Here is an 18,685-nt window from a genome sequence, read left to right on the forward strand (position 1 = left end):
TAAATTTAGAGATTTTTTTACCCCACCACCTCCCATCATACAATGACATTTTGATATAAGAAAATCTGGCTGGTTATAGCAACTACTAATAATGTCAACTATAAAACTATTGGAGTAACTGCCGGAACCCTGACAAATAAATGATTTCATCTTCCTAGAAAATTGACCAAAGCTTCTGGGAATCTGAAACTCTCTTCTCAAAGTATGGTGCTGCCCCTGTTTCCTGCTCTCCTTGTCTATGGAGATTCTCAGTCATCCAGGTCATGATTGTCCCAAAGGTGCTTCCCCCCCCCCCCTTTTTTTGAGAGGCAATTAGATTTTCTGGTTTTTGTTTGAAGACAATTTGCTTCTCACCCAAGAAGCTTCTTCAGAACAAACACATCATGATTAGATGCAGGAGGTCCATCTGCATTTAAAAAACACAGGCCACTCTTTTGAAGACAATGAAGTCCACATTTTGGACAGAGAGGGCCACTAGTTTGAAAGAGGGGTCAAAGAGGCCATCTACGTCAAAATTGAACAGCCCTCTCTTAGCAGAGGGGGAGGGATATGGCATCATCTATCTGCAGTCTATAATACAGTCCTTTCAGCAGTTCCAAGAAGGCTCCACGCCTATTTCCACCACTCAGGTGACCCTGAGACAGATAAACCTCCAGGTGACCTTAACGACCCGTTAAAAGAATACAAATGACTAGCTGTCTGCAAGGTATATAAATCCTTCCATTCCCCACCATCCAGTCAGAGCTAAAGAAGCTTCTTGGATAAGAAGCGAAACTTCTTCAAAGAAAAACCAGAAAGTCCAGTTGCCTCTTGAAAAAGAGGAAAAAAGGCACCTGCTCTATCTTGCTCTTCCTGTGACAATGGGTGTTCCCATCTGCCTCCTAGTCACATTTGTCCTATCTTCCCAAATCCCTAGAAACCCCTCCTATCCCATATCATTAGGACTGGGGTGGGATGCTACCGGTTCTGCCTGGCTCTGTAGAACCAGTAGCTCTGAAGAGCAGCAGACATAGAACCAGTAGTAACACTGGTTGAATCCCACCCCTGATTAAGACCATTCAGTCCTCCCAGGCCTGTGGGCTGCTTCTGATTAATACTCATCAGCTCCGAGTCTATCCACCATAAACAAACAAACAAAAATCAATTACCCACTTATATCTTTCACCGACCACCTGCCAGAATCTGCTTCTGTCAGGGACATAAAAAGCAACCACCTATACTATCATCAAGCAAACGGTGCAGTTTCCTCCTTTCCTTACTGGAGAGAGGAACCAGTCATTTTCCTTCCACTCCACCTAATCCAACTTTATTAACTGTACTGTTCCATTAGTGACTATTGCTTAAAAAATAAAAACATGGGCTGCAACTCAGTGTTCCTCCTATCTGGGATCATATAATGGTGACAAAATTAACATTCTGAGCAGGTCTAATGAAAATTTCCTGTTGCTTCAGGAACCAAGAATTATTTTCTTAGAAATACTAAGATTAAATTAAACTCACAATTTTTTCAATTACAGTAGAACCTCGGGTCGCGAATGCCCCTATTCGCGACCAAATCAGGTGATGACCAACAATTTGGGAAAATTGTTGCTTCTGGTTGTGAACAGATCCTCGGGTGCTGATCAGTACTGTCACAGCAATTTTCCTTGCCATGGCGATTTCCCCTTTCACGCGTGCGTAGAACTGTAGGTGCATGTGCAGACGGTCGTGCTTCCGGCCACAACCAAATCGGGTTGTAACTGTAGTCCTGGAATGGATTACGGTCGTGACCCGAGGTTCTACTGTATTTTTCTTCTTTTTTTCATTCATTCCATTGAGATACTTCAAATTCTACTTAATCACAATATGTGCATGTGTTCTGACCCAAACCTTTTTCCAATAAAACAAACATGAACCTTTTAATTTTTCTTACGAAAACCCGGTTAAAAAGCTGCTGCAAACTAATTAACTTTGATAAGCCTGAACCTCCTCAAAACTGTGTGAGGCTGCCAAGAATAACAGATAAGGTTACCTAGAAATATTTTACAACACAAGAGTCTTCAAATACCATGAGGCTCGAGTTTCAAAACGTCTTTGCTTCCTACAAAGAATCTCCGATTCATAGCTGGCTTTTATCTTCTTGAAGGAGGGGCCATTACCTTGCAGCCTTACTCCCGAGTTGCCCATGCTGCTGCAGCTGCTCTTTCCTTAGAGCAGCCCTGTGCGCACACACACTTGGCACAGGCTCCTCTGGAACCTCCTCATCGCTGCTGTCAGCTCCCACAATCTCTGAAGGCAGCAGTCCACTCCCTAATGGTCCTGGCCCCTTATCTGAGTCCTCGCTCTCCTCAGCCATCTGTACCTGCTGCCAGCTAACCACAACAATATGTGACATAATACACAAATGCACAGAAACAGCATTTTGGCTCCTTTTGTTCTACAAGGATAACTATAGCTACATTACAGGGAGTGCCAAGCTCTCCTGACTGCTAATCAAAATCTGTTATTTTCTTTGAAGACTTACTAAAGCAATCAAGTCAAGAGTAAGCTGTAGCAATCAGAAGAGCAGATTAGAAATGCTTCAGCCTTTTAATAGGAGAAAGTCATTCATCAGATTGGTTGGTTTGTTCTTTTTCACAATGTTGGAGATCAGCTATTAAAGGTAGTTCTCGACTTCCAACAGTTCATCTAGTGACTCTTTCAAAGTTAGCACTGACTTATGACCATTTTTCACAATTACAACTGTTGCAGCATCCCCATGGTTACATGATCAAAATTCAGACGCTTGGTACCTGACTCATATTTATGACAGTTGCAGTGTTCTAGGGTCGTGTGATCACATTTGCGACCTTCTGACAATCAAAGTCAATGGGAAAGCCAGATTCACTTAACAACCATGTTACTAACAACTGGAGTGATTCACTTAACAGCTGTGGCATGAAAGGTTGTAAAATGGGGAAAAACTCATTTAACAACTATCTTGTTTAGCAAGAGAAACTTTGGGCTCAATTGTGATCATAAGTTGAGGACTACCTGTATGTACTATCTCTCCCCCCCCCTTCATTCTGGAAATGCCCCCTGCAGCTGTTTTTGCTTATTTAAAAATTAGGGATGTGCAATTGTTCAATGAAATGAACAGCAACTATAGTTAGCTTCCAATGCTAAATATGAAGGAAGATATTTGGGTTCTGTGGGGAAAAAAATGGAACAGGCTTGTTATTTTTATTGATATTTCCTTCCTAATGGCATCTGAAAGCAGTGAACTGACAGCTTGACATCACTGTGTGGCACATCAATCAGGGAGGTTGGAGGCAAGGAAGAAGAAGAAAAAGGTTTTTTGTCTGAAGCATCTTAATGAATGAGACCTCGTGGGAAAGGCACGACAATGTCATATATATAGTTGAAAGAAAAATGCTTAATTTGCCTTAAAATAGTGGGTTAGAAAAAGATATAAAAATGCGGGCAAAAGAGGAAAAAGGAACCAATGTTCTCCACAATATTGTTAAAGGAAGACTATAATAGGTCAAATTTTAGTTGGAAAGAGGAAACTTCTAATTGGGTTGCCATTTTTGCAATGGAAACATCAGTCAGGATGCAAGTAAATGGGGAATCGTGCTCTCCTCAAAAGAAATGAAACACTTCAATTTTTCACTGAATAATTTGTTTTAAAAATTGGGGAACTTGCAAGTGCAATTCAGATACTCCACCACATACATACAGATGTGATTCCCTTCTGCAACAAATGAACCAAGGTGACTGAATTTCTTCCTAACGGGAAATGGAGTTTAGGGCTGTGTGTTCACAGACACATATTCTTCCTCTGCTCCAAACTAGCTCAGCATGCTGGATTAAGCAGGCGATCTCCTACAGAGACCCAGGCAGCCTTTAAAGAAGAATAGATGTGGCTCAGGGTTGAAATGAGGGGCTCCAGGGTGCTCTCTGAGCTTGGCTGTTTTCTTGCAGATGTTTCCATTTCCCAAATTAGACAACAACCATCAGTGCTAGTCAAACCAGGTAACCTCATCAGTGCTAGTAACTTGGTTGCTTTCTTGGTTGCACTCCACCCCATCAGGTCCTTTTAAAGGTCATTTTGAGTCTGGTACGTTATGGGTGCTCTTGAAGACTAGCTGTCATGGTTATCAGAACAAGTCATAAAACAGCCTCCACACTAGAAGACAGCCTGTGAGAATGCCCCTTGTTAATTCCTCTTCCCCTTTCCCCAGCATGGTGCCACTTGCTACTTTTTCCGGGTATGGTTGAATATATTCTTACACAAGCTTCGTTTATCTATGTGGGGCCTCAAAGCATTTGTGGAAATAATTATAAAGTTAGGCATCTCCAATCCTATGCTTTGCAGATGTGTTGGATTAGCTCCTATCATGTGCAGCCAACTATTGATGACAGTTGCTGTCCACACTGGGAAAGTCTGATCTAAAAATCCCTGATAAAAAAACTCTCAATTTCCCATCTTTACAGAAACAATCATAGGGAACCTCCCCATATGAGAGTCTCTGACATTATATTACATTTGACTAATATTAAATAATAGGTTTAACTATGATTACTATTCTTACATCTTTATATAGTTTACAAAATTTTGTTTTACTTTCTTAAGGGTTATTTTGGATAAACTTTTTGTCTCATTTCTTAGTTCTGTTTGTTAGCCATTTATACCAATTGTTCCAAATTAAGAAGAATTCAGAGTCATCTTTTTCTTTCAATTTCATTGTTAACATACTCATCTCAGCACTTTCCGTTACTTTATGTAGGAGTATTTGGGGTTTTCCATACCTGTGCAAAGGCTATTCTGGCAGCTGTTGTAATGTGTAGCAATAGGTATTTTACTTCTTTCTGACTTCTATTTACTTTCATCACGTTTAATTCAGTTGATTAAACAATCCCTCCTAATTCCACTTAATCAAAGCTTTTCATAAATAAGTTCAGTGAGGCCCATAGTTAAAAATAATCAAAATTAAAGAGATGGTGTTACAAACTAAAGCATGCACATGGTCCAACAATACGTCACTGAAATAGGTAGCAATAGCGATTACACGTTGCCAGCATTGAAGACATATTGTGGAAGTCTGCAGAGAATTTTCTCCTGGGGACGTATCCAAGGACATAATCAAACAAATGTTTTTTTAAATTACTTAACAAATTAACTCTTAGTGCAGGCAATCACACAGGAACAGTGATTGTTTCATGAAGTTAGTAGAGAACTAATGAAACAAAAATTATGACGCCAGAAACCATTCGCCAGTACAGCCTTTAAAAATCTTGCACTGAGCAACACTTTTATTAAAGGTTTAAATCCCAGCACATGTTTAAGACTAGAAATCTATGCTTCTTATTAAGAAGTATCAACCAAAGCTTTATTATGGTCATAGGCCAGCATAGGAAAGGTGGGATACAGTCATTCAAAAAGCATAAAGGATACATCAGGAGTAAAAATTAAAAAAAATATAAAAAATTATGAAAACCTATAAGATATAATAGATTCCTGAGTGAAAAACTAAAAAGTATACTTAAAAAGTGAGAAACTTAAAAGATAGCAGCATTAGATGGATTCAGGGGAGTATAAAAGGTTGGCATATGGTACATCTATCAAGTTACAAGACATTCTAATATGGCGAATTAGTTGTTCATTAAATCTAGTTTATAGCACAGGTCACCATCTGATGAATTTTGTTGCTGCACAATATGTTGCAACACGGTATGTTGTATGTAGCAGGATTAGTTAAGAAGCACAGCTTTATATGATTCATATTTTTTTGTTTTTGTTTTGTTTGGTTTCTGAATGAAAAGCTAAACGAGGATGTCTATGTCGCAAGCTATCTTGAGTCAGTCTACTGAGCAGGCCATCGTTTAGGAAGCTCAGAGACCTTAAGAACAACAGCAACAACAATGGAAGTTGTTGCAATATCAGTTAAACAAACCAATCCACACAATACAATAAAACAAAAGGGTTCCCAAAGGAGCTTCCTCAGTATGTCGTTGCACTTGGCTGACCTTGTCTAGAGCTGCAAAGCTCAGCCAAGCTGGGTCTGGTTGGAAGCTGGAAGAGAAGCCACCAGGGAATTCTTACAGACTAGATTGGGAACTCGAAAAAATATCCCAGAAGGCAATAGCAAAACACATCCATATTGTTGCTGAAAAAACTGCATAGATATACCCAAGTAGTCTCCAAGGGTTATATTTAACATGCAAGCCACTTTACCTCTTCCTAATTAACAGGGAAGATATTTAAAAAATAAGTTGTGTTTTCATTCAACTTCCACCCCCCACCCCCAAGATTTACAAAAAATAAAATGGGCCAATGGGAATGGAATGGATTAAAAATATTAATATATAAATTAAAAAGCAACCAGAAATAATTACTGGCGAAAAATAGCTGGGGCAGGACTCTATTTATTTAAGAAGTTTGTCCAAATCCAGATGATTCAAGCAGTGTGCAACATCAAAACAACAACAACACAAAAGAACAAAATGTCTCTTGCAAAAAAAAACAAACATTAAACAGATATATATATAAAATCCTAACATCGTCATTCACCCTAACCCAAGGAAACAAATTTTCAAAGATGTTTTTAAATGATAGGTGGGATCGGGGCCATATGAGTATCTGGAAGGATGAAGGAACCATGATAGAAAAATCCTATTTCCTGGTGTCATCGGGTGACACTGTGTGATTGATGGAACCTGGAGCATGCCCACCCATCATACAGGATGCGTAGGAAATATCAGAGCTAGGCAGTCACACAGATAGCCAGGCCCTCCTTAGGTCACAAAGGATTATAAATTGCAAGCAGCCCTTGAATTGTACTCGGAAGCTAATTGGCAACCAATACAGCTCATGGAGCAGGTGTTATATGGATACATCATGGCATTTTATAGAAGAACCAATCACTGCTGCATATTTTCTTCTCCCTGTCCAAAATGGCATTGAGACATTTATACTATTTTTCTATTATAGCAAGAACAAAATTAAACTGCATCATAGTTAGCAAGTTTTAACAGTACAGTATAAAGATAGCAAATAATAATAATTTTATTTAATCATTCTACACTTAGGTCACCTTTTTATTAAGTGATAAGTACTGCAATAGGTTTAAAATAAGCAAAGGTTAGCACGGATGTTTTAATTGATCAAAGCAAAATGTCACCTTCAATTGACATAGTTCTTTCAAAGCTTCATTTTTCTCTTTCCTAAGTTGTTCCATTTCATGTGTTTCCAAATGATTACAAGATACAAGCTGTATGCAGAAAAAAAAAATCAGATGCAGACATTGAGGGAATATATGGATACAAATAACAGAAAAATAATAAGATGTCTGTTATTTAACCTAATACTTTAAGCTTTTTCATCCAGCCCACTGAACAAAAACTCTTTTCTACTATTATAAAGTTACAAAACCATAGGTACAACAAAAGAGGGTGGGTGGAGAAGTATTTCATTTTTAGATTTTGAAATAATAGATACAGGTAGTCCTCTACTTATGATCACAATTGAGCTCAAAATTTCTTTTAAGTGAGACATTTGTTACGTGCGTTTTGCTCCATTTCACAATCTTTCTTGACATAGTTATTAAGTGAATCACTGCAGTTGATAAGTTAGTAATATGGTTGTTAAGTGAATCTGGCTTCCCCGTTGATTTTGCTTGTCAGAAGATTGCAAAAGGTGAACACGTGACCTTGGGACACAGCAACGGTCGTAAGTAGGGGTCAGTTTGCCAAGCATCTGAATTTTGTTCACATGATCATAGGGATGCTACAAAGGTTGTAAGTGTGAAAAATGGTCATAAGTCACTTTTTTCATTGCTGTTGTAACTTTGGTCACTAAATGAACTGTTGTAAGTCAAGGACTACCTGTAGTGTACTGTACCTGTAGTCTTTGATTTACAACTGATTGTTTAACAAATATTTAAAGTTATGATGGACTTTAAAAAACAACAACTTACGCCTGGCTTTGAAGTTACAGTTGTCACATTTTGGGTGCTTGGCAAACGGCTCACATTTATAGCTAGTTACCAGCATTTTGCAGACACATGATTGAGATTTGTGACTTTTTTTTTGCCATTTTCTGGTAGAAAATGGCAAAAAGCGCCCATTGGATAGGCTGGATTCGCTTACAGACCACATGATTCAGCCCAGTCATGTAGTGCCTCAACATATGACCACAACGAATTATAACAGAAATTCTGGGCTCCATTGGGATCATAAGTTGAGGACTACCTGTAGTAGTTTAACTTGCAATGCTTTTTACATTCGTGAAAGCAAGCTTGAGTTATTCACTACTGATAAATAAATATGCACACAACTGATCTAGTTAAACTCTCACAAGCTATAATTAAAATGGCAACAAGACAAATAACTCATGAAAGACAGCAGTAGGAAAGCAAGTGAAGATTATCATCCAATGGTTAGTTTTCAATAATTGCTGGAACTTTGAAAGAAAAAGTTTTTAATTTCTTTTAAAGAAAAAGTTTTTAATCGAAGATGCTGTAACTCCATGGCATCAGGACCCTGCTGCTATTAGAGCCTAATTTGTCATCCACAATTATTTGATATAAGCTTTCTCCACCTACTGCCCTCAAGTGAAGTTGGGAAGACTATTTTAAACAAACCTACATTGTGCACCTACATTAGCTATAATTTGTGGAAAACCATAATTGTATAATAGCATTGAAAGTAATTTGCTCCTTGCTATGAGAACTCCTAGGATACTCTATCTTTTCTAGTCATCCTTTTGAAAGGCCACAGTGGGCTGGAAGTCTTCAAGGAATTCCACATCAAAATTTCACCACTTTTTTATTTGGAGATAAGAATTATATTATTTACCTGTGAATCTAGTAATTTAGCAATTTCATGTACAGGGCTATGACCAGTCTCATCCAGCTGCTGAGAAAATAAATTTCTTGCCACCTGAATAAAATCTAACATATAATTTAAGTCAGGACAACACTGTAATGTCAACCACAGAAAAGTCAACGTATATTTTTCCTTAAACAACTTAGTACCTGTTAGTTATTTAGTATTTCAGAATGTCAGTTTCAGCTCTAAACTGCCAAGAAAACTGTAGGGACTTTTCTTTATGGTCACCAAGAGTCAAGTCTGACTCGAAAGCACAAAAGAGAACAAGCGCTAAAACTTGGATACTTCCTCCTTCTCCCCCTCATGTATTCAGAATCATTTAGGTAAACTAGCATGAAATAAAAATGAAATGGAAAGCTATGGTCTTGCGATTGCCTTCCAAACTAAAATTGCGTGCAGCAGCACAACCTTGGTTTGTTTTTCATATTTGAAAAGCAAACATCACACCATTGCTGTCATATAGACCAAATGTAAGGATAAATTACAGTTTTCATTAAAGAAGTAACTAATTGATAGCCAGTTCTAACTGATCTGAAAACTGATGCAGATCCTTCAGAGGAAGTATAGGTGCAAAGATAAATGAATGTGTGTGCACACTTATGCAGCCAAACTTATTGTGCAACTGTATTAACTTGGAAAAAAAATGACTATTTGAAAGATTCAAAGAGAAATAGTTTGTATGGGCTCAGGTGTGTTGAGAAGCTCTTCTAAAAATGCTGTTGTGTTATTACAGTACAGAAATTTAACCACCAAAAGGAATGGGAATTCTATTGCCTTAGCTCTGAAGATGGGATGGGCCCATGGCTAAAAATGCAATCTTAAATCTCATAATCCTAATTAATTGATTAATGTTGAATTAAAATTCAATTTGCATTGTATTTTTGAGGTAAAATACTACATTATGTAATGAAAGAAAAAAATGATAAGTTTTGATAAGCTCGGAGCAGAACTCAGTTCCTGCTTCATAGTGAAGATGAGCAGAACAAGGAGAATGAAGAAAATGTGTTATGTGAAGACACCACTCTCAAAAACCCAGGATCAGGCCTTAAATTTTCATTCACTATCCTAAAATGTAATATCTGCATAACGTCTGTCTAAATTTTGTTCCCTTAATGATTACCCGTATATCTATGGAAAGTTCACAACAAAAATACAAAGACAGTAAGATCTTTTTAACCAACTTTATTTGTCATCTGCAAATTTGACTCACTAACCCTCCTTTTCATTTATTCTGCACATTTAGTCTTTTTCTTAAGTATATTGAAATAAAGCTGTCTAACAAGTGTTTTGATTTGTAAGTAAGAAAGTGCTGGGTAACAAATATCTTTTCAATGGGAATGCAAATCAGTCATATTATACACATTATACATAAGGGCTTTATGGAGTGCTTGACCAAATATCCAACCAACCCTGAAGTACATTTAGTGACTTCTGTCAGGAAAAGTTGTATGTAAAATTCTGAAATCTCACTTATACCAGTAGTTTCCTAAAAATCTCTTGACTTAATTACCTCCAAAACAGACTGTTCCTTCAGAATCCCTTGGTAGCTGTTGCCTTAGTATTTCTTGTTCTTCTTTTGTTGGCTGAATCCCAAGATACTTCAAAGCCTAGTAAAAAAAAAAAAAGAAAGAAAAAACCTGAAAGTAAGGAGTCTCTGGTTTTCTAATCTAAAAGACTTTGCTTTATAGCTCTGGGTTAGAAACAAAACCTGTGTAGTATCTACCTTTCACAAACAGAAAGCGAATGGGAAGAAACTGTTTTCACTATGTAATGTTCTCATACTATCCACAAATTTAAAAAAAAGTATTCAGCTTTTAAATTCAATCAAATCCAAATTGCCTGTAGTCTCATTCTTTTCAGTAGGCTCTGGTTGAAAGTGATGAAAAATTCAGAACAGTGATGCTGAGATGATCATACTCTTCACTGGCCTAAGCACATGAATACAGACCAATCTCCTTATGCTGCGTCACCTGTAAAGTCATGGAATCAATTATTATCCAATCTATTATCTTCCACTTAGAGACAAACAACCTACACTCTAATAAACAATTTGGTTTCAGAAAAAAACTATCCTGCAATCTGCAACTCTTACACTGCAAAAACATATGGACTACACAACTCGATCAGGGCAAAGCAATAGACACAATCTACATAGATTTCTGTAAAGCCTTTGATTCAGTGGTACACGACAAACTACTCCTAAAACTAAAATCTTACGGTATCTCTGGACACCTGCATAACTGGATAGAAGCATTCCTGTCAAACAGACAACAAATGGTCAAAATTGGGAGTGTCCTATCAAATTCTGTACCTGTCAACAGTGGTGTCCCCCAAGGCAATGTTCTAGGATCAACTCTCTTCATACTCTACATAAATGACCTCTGTGATCATATTAAGTGCAACTGTGTTCTCTTCGCTGACGATGTAAAGCTATTCAACACCACAGACAATACTGCTACCCTTCAAAAAGACCTTGACTATGTATCAGAATGGTCAAACAAATGGCAACTTCAAATCTCAACAAATAAATGGTCTGTCTTACATACTGGCAAAGAAAATCAGAAAATAAAATACAGGCTGAATAGTCAAGATCTTGTTGATGATCCAAGCTCTGTAAAGGACCTTGGAATACTCACCTCTAATGATCTAAGTGCTAGAGCCCACTGCAACTACATAGCCAAAAAGGCATTAAGAGTTGTTAACCTAATCCTACGTAGCTTTTTCTCTGGTAATATCGCACTACTAACTAGAGCATACAAAACATTTGCTAGACCAATACTCGAATACAGCTCATCAGTCTGGAACCCACATTACGTATCTGATATTAGCACAGTTGAGAAAGTCCAGAAATATTTCACAAGAAGAGTTCTTCACTCCTCTACTCGTTGTAGAATACCTTATGCCACCAGACTTGAAATTCTAGAACTCGAAAACCTTGAATTACGCCGTCTACGGTCTGATTTAAGTATGGTATATAAAATCATACATTGCAATGTCCTACCTGTCAATGAATACTTCAGCTTCAACCATAACAATACAAGAGCAACAGTAGATACAAACTCAAGGTTAATTGTACCAAACTTGATTGCAGGAAATACGACTTCAGCAACAGAGTAGTCAATGTCTGGAATACTCTACCTGACTCTGTAGTTTCTTCCCCAAACCCCAAAAACTTTAACCTTAGACTGTCTACTATTGACCTCACCCCTTTCCTAAGAGGTCTGTAGGGGGCGTGCATAAGCGCACCAATGTGCCTACCATCCCTGTCCTATTGTTTCTTTTATTTTTCTTATATGTATCCATATATTCATAACTATGTTTTTACTTATACCTATTATCTTATAAGCAATTGACAAACCAAATAAAATAAATAAAAAATAAAGACCTGTTTGCAAATTATGTATAAAAGCCTTAACTGCCTTCCTGCATATACACATAGATTTAAAAAGGACATTTCTGAAAAGCAGCTAATGCAATTTGAGACAACTCTTCAACAACATTACTAGTTCTAAAAGAAATAAAGGACAAAAGGGAAAACAAATCCTAAAAGCAAATTTCACTGAATATATACCATATACCAAAATAATACATCTTAAAGTGAACAGAGCTTGCAAAATCCAAGGTTTCTCTTCAGTCAATATTATTACAAGGTAAAAAGGAAAATAAATTCTTCTTGGTCAACAATTTTGAAAAATAATGAATTGTAATGAAAGTATTGTGATAAAACTTTTACAAGAGGGGAAAAAGTTACACTACTGAGGACCAAGCATTTTCTTCTCAAACTGTAGATATTTCAAGGAAGGAAGCATAAGGAGAAATGGGAACATTTCAAATATCAAGAGGAAATTTCACTAAATATGGAAAGTACCAACACCAACAGGTTAAAATCTTCTAATAATCAGGGATGATTTATGCTACGTGTAAATGCAGTACACCTATGGAATATATTGTTTCAAATCATAAGAGAAATGATTCTGCAATCTTTCTATTATTTTGGAGGAGTGTTATTCATACCTGGTGCATTGAAAGTATTTTTGGCTACAGTCTAGGCACAACTTCTGTCCAGAGCCCAATTGGGACCATATAGCTTCTTTACTCCCTTGGAGGGTAGAAGTCTATATTTTTAAGGTATATATTTTAAGTTCCACAGGGAGTTCCTAATGTAGATTTGCACTTAGGTCCCAACATGACTAAAACTGAGGCACATATTTAGATATGCTTCTTCTCATACTGGTTAAACTACTTTTCCATCCCATGAGCTTGGCCTCCTGATTTTAATTGATTTTTGTCTCATCCTAAAATAGGACAAATGAGAAATTAAAGTATGTGATTTCTTTCCTGAAACAATTCTAATGATGGGATGTGACCTTACAGAGCAGGCTTTGAACAATGTGCCACAGATCTGGAAAGCCAATTAGATCTAGCTGTCCTACCTAAACATGTGCCCCTGAGCAGTCATCTCTCCTTTTTCAAGCTGGCAAAATATTTAAGTCAAATAACATTTCCCAAAGTCAGAAGAGCCCTGGCAAGATTTAATGTATAATTTCATGATATTCTATTTGAACAAAGACTCTTCCTCAGTGAAGAGTTATTGAAACATTGCCATGTTTTGCTAAACTGCTTTCATTAGAGAGAGAAGTGAGTTTATAACTCCTCACCATGTCAGATTTGTAGGCTAACTGGGTTCATTCCACTTACAATCAACATGGCCAATATAATTTCATTCTTCACAATGTGGCTAGTTTTTGGTTTACTATTTGTAAAATAATTTGTACTTCGACATTACTTTTATAATTATTTAGTTTTGTGAGTTTTATTTTTCATTTCTTCTTTCATGAATGGATCAGTGATCGTAATAAAATCAATTCATTCATTTATTCAATTATTCATTTACTCACTCACTCCATTCACTAAGTTTGGGATTTCCCAGAAATTCTTATTATATGTTTCTCTCAACTTAACTCCTTGAAAAATGCATAAAGGAAGAATGGCACTGACTATATTTCATGTAATTCTAGACAGAAGGGAGGCGCTGGTCAATTATATTAAAGTATCAGGAATCTAAAGATGAGGGAAATAACTGAAACCATCAAATCCATGATTTTATGAAAACCTAAATATGACTGTGATCAAGGGTTCTTTAGATATTAACAAGCTTAGAGAATTACTCGGTTGGATTCTACCAACCAGAGAAGAACAGCAGCTTGATTTATCTCTGTTTTTAGAAGAAGAAAAAGCATTCAGTTCAAATAGGAGATTACCCCGAGACTTCAGTTTATGCTACTAGACCAAGGGCTACTGTGTCACTGCATCTTTTGTACTCCAAGGACGTTATCCCAAGGAAAGACTAAAGTGGTTCCACACTTCAGCGTCTTCAAGGAATTTGCTTTAAGTTTTCCTGTAGGAACAAATACTTTTGAGAACTTTTTTTTTCTCCCCTTGCCCAATTCTTTTTCAATTTGTGCCATATTGTTTTCATTCACAAGCCTGAGGGCAAGGGCTGTCTTGTTAATTTTTGTAAATTTGTCCCAGAACCTTTTCAGTTAAATGAAAAATCAAATGCTTCAGTTTAATTCAATGTAAAGATTTATTTATTTATTTATTTATTTTGTGTGTGGCAAATACATGGACTAATAGTGGTTCAGATGTTAATGTCCAGGGTGGGTGAATTCACTAAATTAGGTGAATGTACAGATACTAACATCTAAAAGAAGCCTGTCTCAACAAGTGACATTACCAGATTGACCTTCTCTGAGCTTGGAAAATAAGCAGAGTTTGGTTTAGTTTAAACCCGAATGGAAGAATTCCAGCAATTGTCAGGGCTGGGAAGTTCTAAAAAATATTCCAGAAGAAATGATAGCAAATTATTTCTATATTTTACTGTAATGACAAAAAACACATATTGATGGTTTTGTTCATGGTTATGAGGAACTGAGAATGATCTGAATGAGATTTTTTCTTATAAAAGAAGCCTAAGATTTGGTAGAAGAATATTTTTTGAAAAGGAGATTAGATACACAATGACTAACAATTCTATTTAGCAACAAAAAAGACACAAATGAAAAGTTTAATGAGGATCAGAAAACAAGAAACTACCTGAACATGGAAGACAGAATAGATAGAGAGATATAGGATAGGACAAAATAGGAAAGCTAGGATTTAGAATAAGCTGAGTATAGCAACTAAAATACTTTTTTCAGGTATGTTTGAAGCAAGAATGTAAGAAATAATGATGACATTTTAATATACAACAGGGTGAAGGAAGAATGGGTGACCTCCTATTATGCCCTTGTCATCTCCAAAGTTAAATGCATGCTGACTCATGAATGTAACAACTGTGGGGATGACTGAGGACTGAAACCTAAGAAGCTGGTGAGGAAATTTCTAACTATCATAAAGGATAGTTCATATAATTTCAGTGTCAAATTATTTTCATTGTAAAGAATCAGCAAACTTGTTAATATGGCCTCAGAACTAAAATAATCTCTCAGAAATTCTGGAGAACTAACATGCTATAGAAAGGCACATCATGTTCTAACCTTCAGAGGAATCCTTGAAACTACAGGTTGACAAAAGATGTGGAGGTGATTTATTTCCGCAGTGCATATTTTTCCAACTGTGCACTGAATCTGGCTTCAAAGATATAGCCTTTTTATTCAACTGCACTAGGATGGAAACTGCCTTGCGGGTTAAATTTTTGTTTTTGTTTGTGTGGTCTTGAATTCAATCTTGTTGCCATTAATTTGTTTGGCAACCTGGGCAAGCAGGACATGCTATAGTCCCAAACTACTCACAATTGTTGGTCAATGTAACCAGAGCTGAAAGCCAAAGAAATGTTTTCATAATTGAACAAAAATCTAATTTAAGTTGCTGAAAAGTTTGAAAGACAAAATATTGTTTTCTGAAAAGTTATGTTTTGTGCACAGGATACTATGGCTGATTGAGGTGGACTGAAAAGGGATGCTAGAGACAAAAAGGTTAGATTTATTAGGTATTATGAAACATTTCCTGACAAATCTGGACTTCACAAAATAGACCAGAATGCTGGCACTAAAATTAAACTGGCACAATGTCATTTCGTGTAAACTCAGAAAAGCATGGCTGAAATTAGTGAGCATCTGGTTCAAAGAAGAATCATCTCTGTCTAATAAAGATAAAAATGACTGTGGCATATTCAAAAGGAAGAAAGAATAAAAAAGTAAGTATAAAACATGAGTTATCCATGAAAGCCACCCAGAGTAAATCTGGAATTGGGCAGTAACGAAACTGAATAAGTTGGTTTTAAAGGAGAAAATAGATGCAAGAGAAACAAAGAAAATCTGTTGGCATGGAAAATCAGTAACATAGTCATATCTGGATAGAAACCAGAAAAGCATAAAGTTTTCCACAGAACTGGATGATTTTATCAGATCTCTCAAAATATCTTAGTTTGCAGAACAATAACATCTATAATCTCCTTGGACAAAATGTATGAACTTGAGATAGGCTATGAAATCAGAGGGGCACTGTGGAAACAGCTGGTGTGGCATCGCATTTCAAGTGCTGGACAAGGACTGGGAAAACCCAAGTTCATGCCCCCATTTTACTGAGTGATTTTGAGTCAATCTTTCTCTTTCAGCAAACTCTACCTTACAGCGTTATTGTTCTGAGGACAAAATTAGGCAAAACCTCTATATATACCACCCTGAGTTCAAAAAGAAAAAGTGATGTGTATGTGTCCTTTATATATATAAGGTATAAATGTAATAATAGACAAAGAAAATGCAGAATTAGAAAAGTTCTTGCCTTGATCCCAACAGCTCTTATAATCTTAAGACAATTTATTGTTCTGTCTTGACTAAAAAAGATGGCAAGTTTGATGCCAACTGAAATTTACCTGGATGCCCTGCCAAAGACCAGATGGAAACATGTTGGTTAGGTAAGAATGAGCAAAGCATGAAGGCATGGAAAAACCACACTTGGCCCTTGGGATCCTACCTGTAAGTTAATATTTACTCTATAAATTATGTGATCTTCAGGCATAGCTTTATTTGTTGCACTAGCTCCTTATTCTGAAAAGGCAACTTAACGTTTTCTGAAATGGCTTGCAGCTTAAAATATAACAGCTGCTAATGCAAGAATACCACAAGAAAATATGCAAGGTTACTTGAAGGCACCTGCAACTTATTTCCAACTGTTTGGTGGGAGAGGGAACAGGGTACACCAGAATGAATAAATCAACATCTACATAGTTTGCAAAACAACAAACAAACATTAAGCATTTCAAAAGCTAACAAATGAAACCACAGCTTTAACTGAAATTCCTAAACAGATTGATACAGTTAGATCATTTCAATTCTGACTAAATAATTTCAACTCATATCAATATAGATGCAGCATTGTAAGTTATAAGCTTGATGAATTAATTATTGACTCTAGTGGAATAATTTTATTTTGAAGTAATATAACAATAAAATGAATTATGAAAACTTTTCTGAAAGCTATCACATTACATTAAGAACAAATATTAAAATAAGGAGACATTTACCATTTCTAGTTTATCTGCTTTGAGGCGTACTGAGGGATTGAGGGAAATCTTCTTTTGTGGTCCGTAATCAATTCTCCAGGAGGGGATAACAGCTATGAGACAACAGGTTGCATATTAATTGGAAATTTAATTGGACTTCTTTTCTGCTGAAGGATATGTTCTAAACTCCTGCTGTTCAAACAATCCAGCTAATCACTTGAATGCCAAATATTGATTATTTTTTCCCTTTAAATATTAAGAAAGATGCTATTAAAATGGAAACTTACAGATGCTGTTAAGTCTCTTTATATTTATCCACCAAGAAATTAAGAGGGATGGGAAATACAACCACATATATCTGGGGTTTAATTGACAAAGACAAAGTGGAACTAAAAGGTATTCTTTAAACAGTAAAGGTCATATTACGATAGAAACACATAGCTTATACCTGCGATACATTTTTAACAAGACACAGAAGACTGATTGGTTGTGAATATACTTATGAAAATCATCCTTATGGCAATTATTTTTTTCTGGAAAAAACTCCCTTGGCAAATTACTTCCCCCCCCTCCCCCCAAAAAAAATCACAATAACCGCATGATGCAAGGCTTTTCAAACTGATAAGTCTCAAAATACTATATGTTTGATTATAATTTCAATTTTCACCCAGCATCAGCACTGACATGATATAAGGCGGGCCTCTAATATGTTATTCTTCCCAATACAGATCTGGAGTAACACAGGGCGTGGGAAACTTGCAACCTTTAGTAATTTGCGCGCTTGTTCTTCCCTTCACTAAACAAGAGATGTTTGTGAATGGGAGCCAGTGTTCTGCTTCAAGCTTTCCAAAGATTAAGATATGATCCAAGGAGACTCTGTTCTTCTTTTGAAATAGCTGTATCACAAACTGTCCTTAAACTCTTCCTTGTTTTAAAATAGGTGGTCACACAAGTAGGAAAGGAGGGAGCTATTGTTCAAAAAACAGATCTCAGAAATAACTTGGGTATTTATATATACTGTCATATATATTTATATATACTGTCATATACTGTCTTCAGAAGTTGAACTTTTACTGGGACATTGGTGAATTATTCACACACACACATGTGTGTATGCATATGTGTATATGTGTATATGAGAGAGAGAAAGCTCAGGACCGTATTGGGTGGAAACATGTGGAAGAGGCTTTCATCCTGCCTTATATTTATATCCTTATATATATTTTTTCATCATGGAACTTAAAACAGTATATATGGTTTCTTAAAAGGATTCTCATCCATACTCTCATCAACACAAAGGCCTACTTGCTTCACCTAAGTCTTTGCATC

The 18,685-nt window shown here is 36.4% G+C and overlaps 1 protein-coding gene across 12 annotated transcripts in view; it reads right to left on the reverse strand.

Annotated features, from left to right (window-relative positions):
• Nucleotides 1-18,685, reverse strand: part of STXBP4 (syntaxin binding protein 4) — a 102,123-nt gene that overhangs the window by 45,767 nt on the left and 37,671 nt on the right. For all 12 annotated transcript variants that reach the window (XM_087956207.1, XM_087956216.1, XM_087956205.1 and 9 more), the window contains 4 exons: nucleotides 17,378-17,469; nucleotides 10,361-10,457; nucleotides 8,818-8,912; nucleotides 7,143-7,232 (listed from right to left, as the gene is read on the reverse strand). In XM_087956207.1, the coding sequence (XP_087812333.1) occupies nucleotides 7,143-7,232; nucleotides 8,818-8,912; nucleotides 10,361-10,457; nucleotides 17,378-17,469 (374 nt within the window). The remainder of the gene's footprint in view (nucleotides 1-7,142; nucleotides 7,233-8,817; nucleotides 8,913-10,360; nucleotides 10,458-17,377; nucleotides 17,470-18,685) is intronic.

Source organism: Notechis scutatus, chromosome 2, assembly GCF_049901735.1.
Source record: "Notechis scutatus isolate UNSWTSFEM ecotype Mainland chromosome 2, rNotScu1.2, whole genome shotgun sequence".
Taxonomy (NCBI): Eukaryota; Metazoa; Chordata; class Lepidosauria; order Squamata; family Elapidae; genus Notechis; species Notechis scutatus.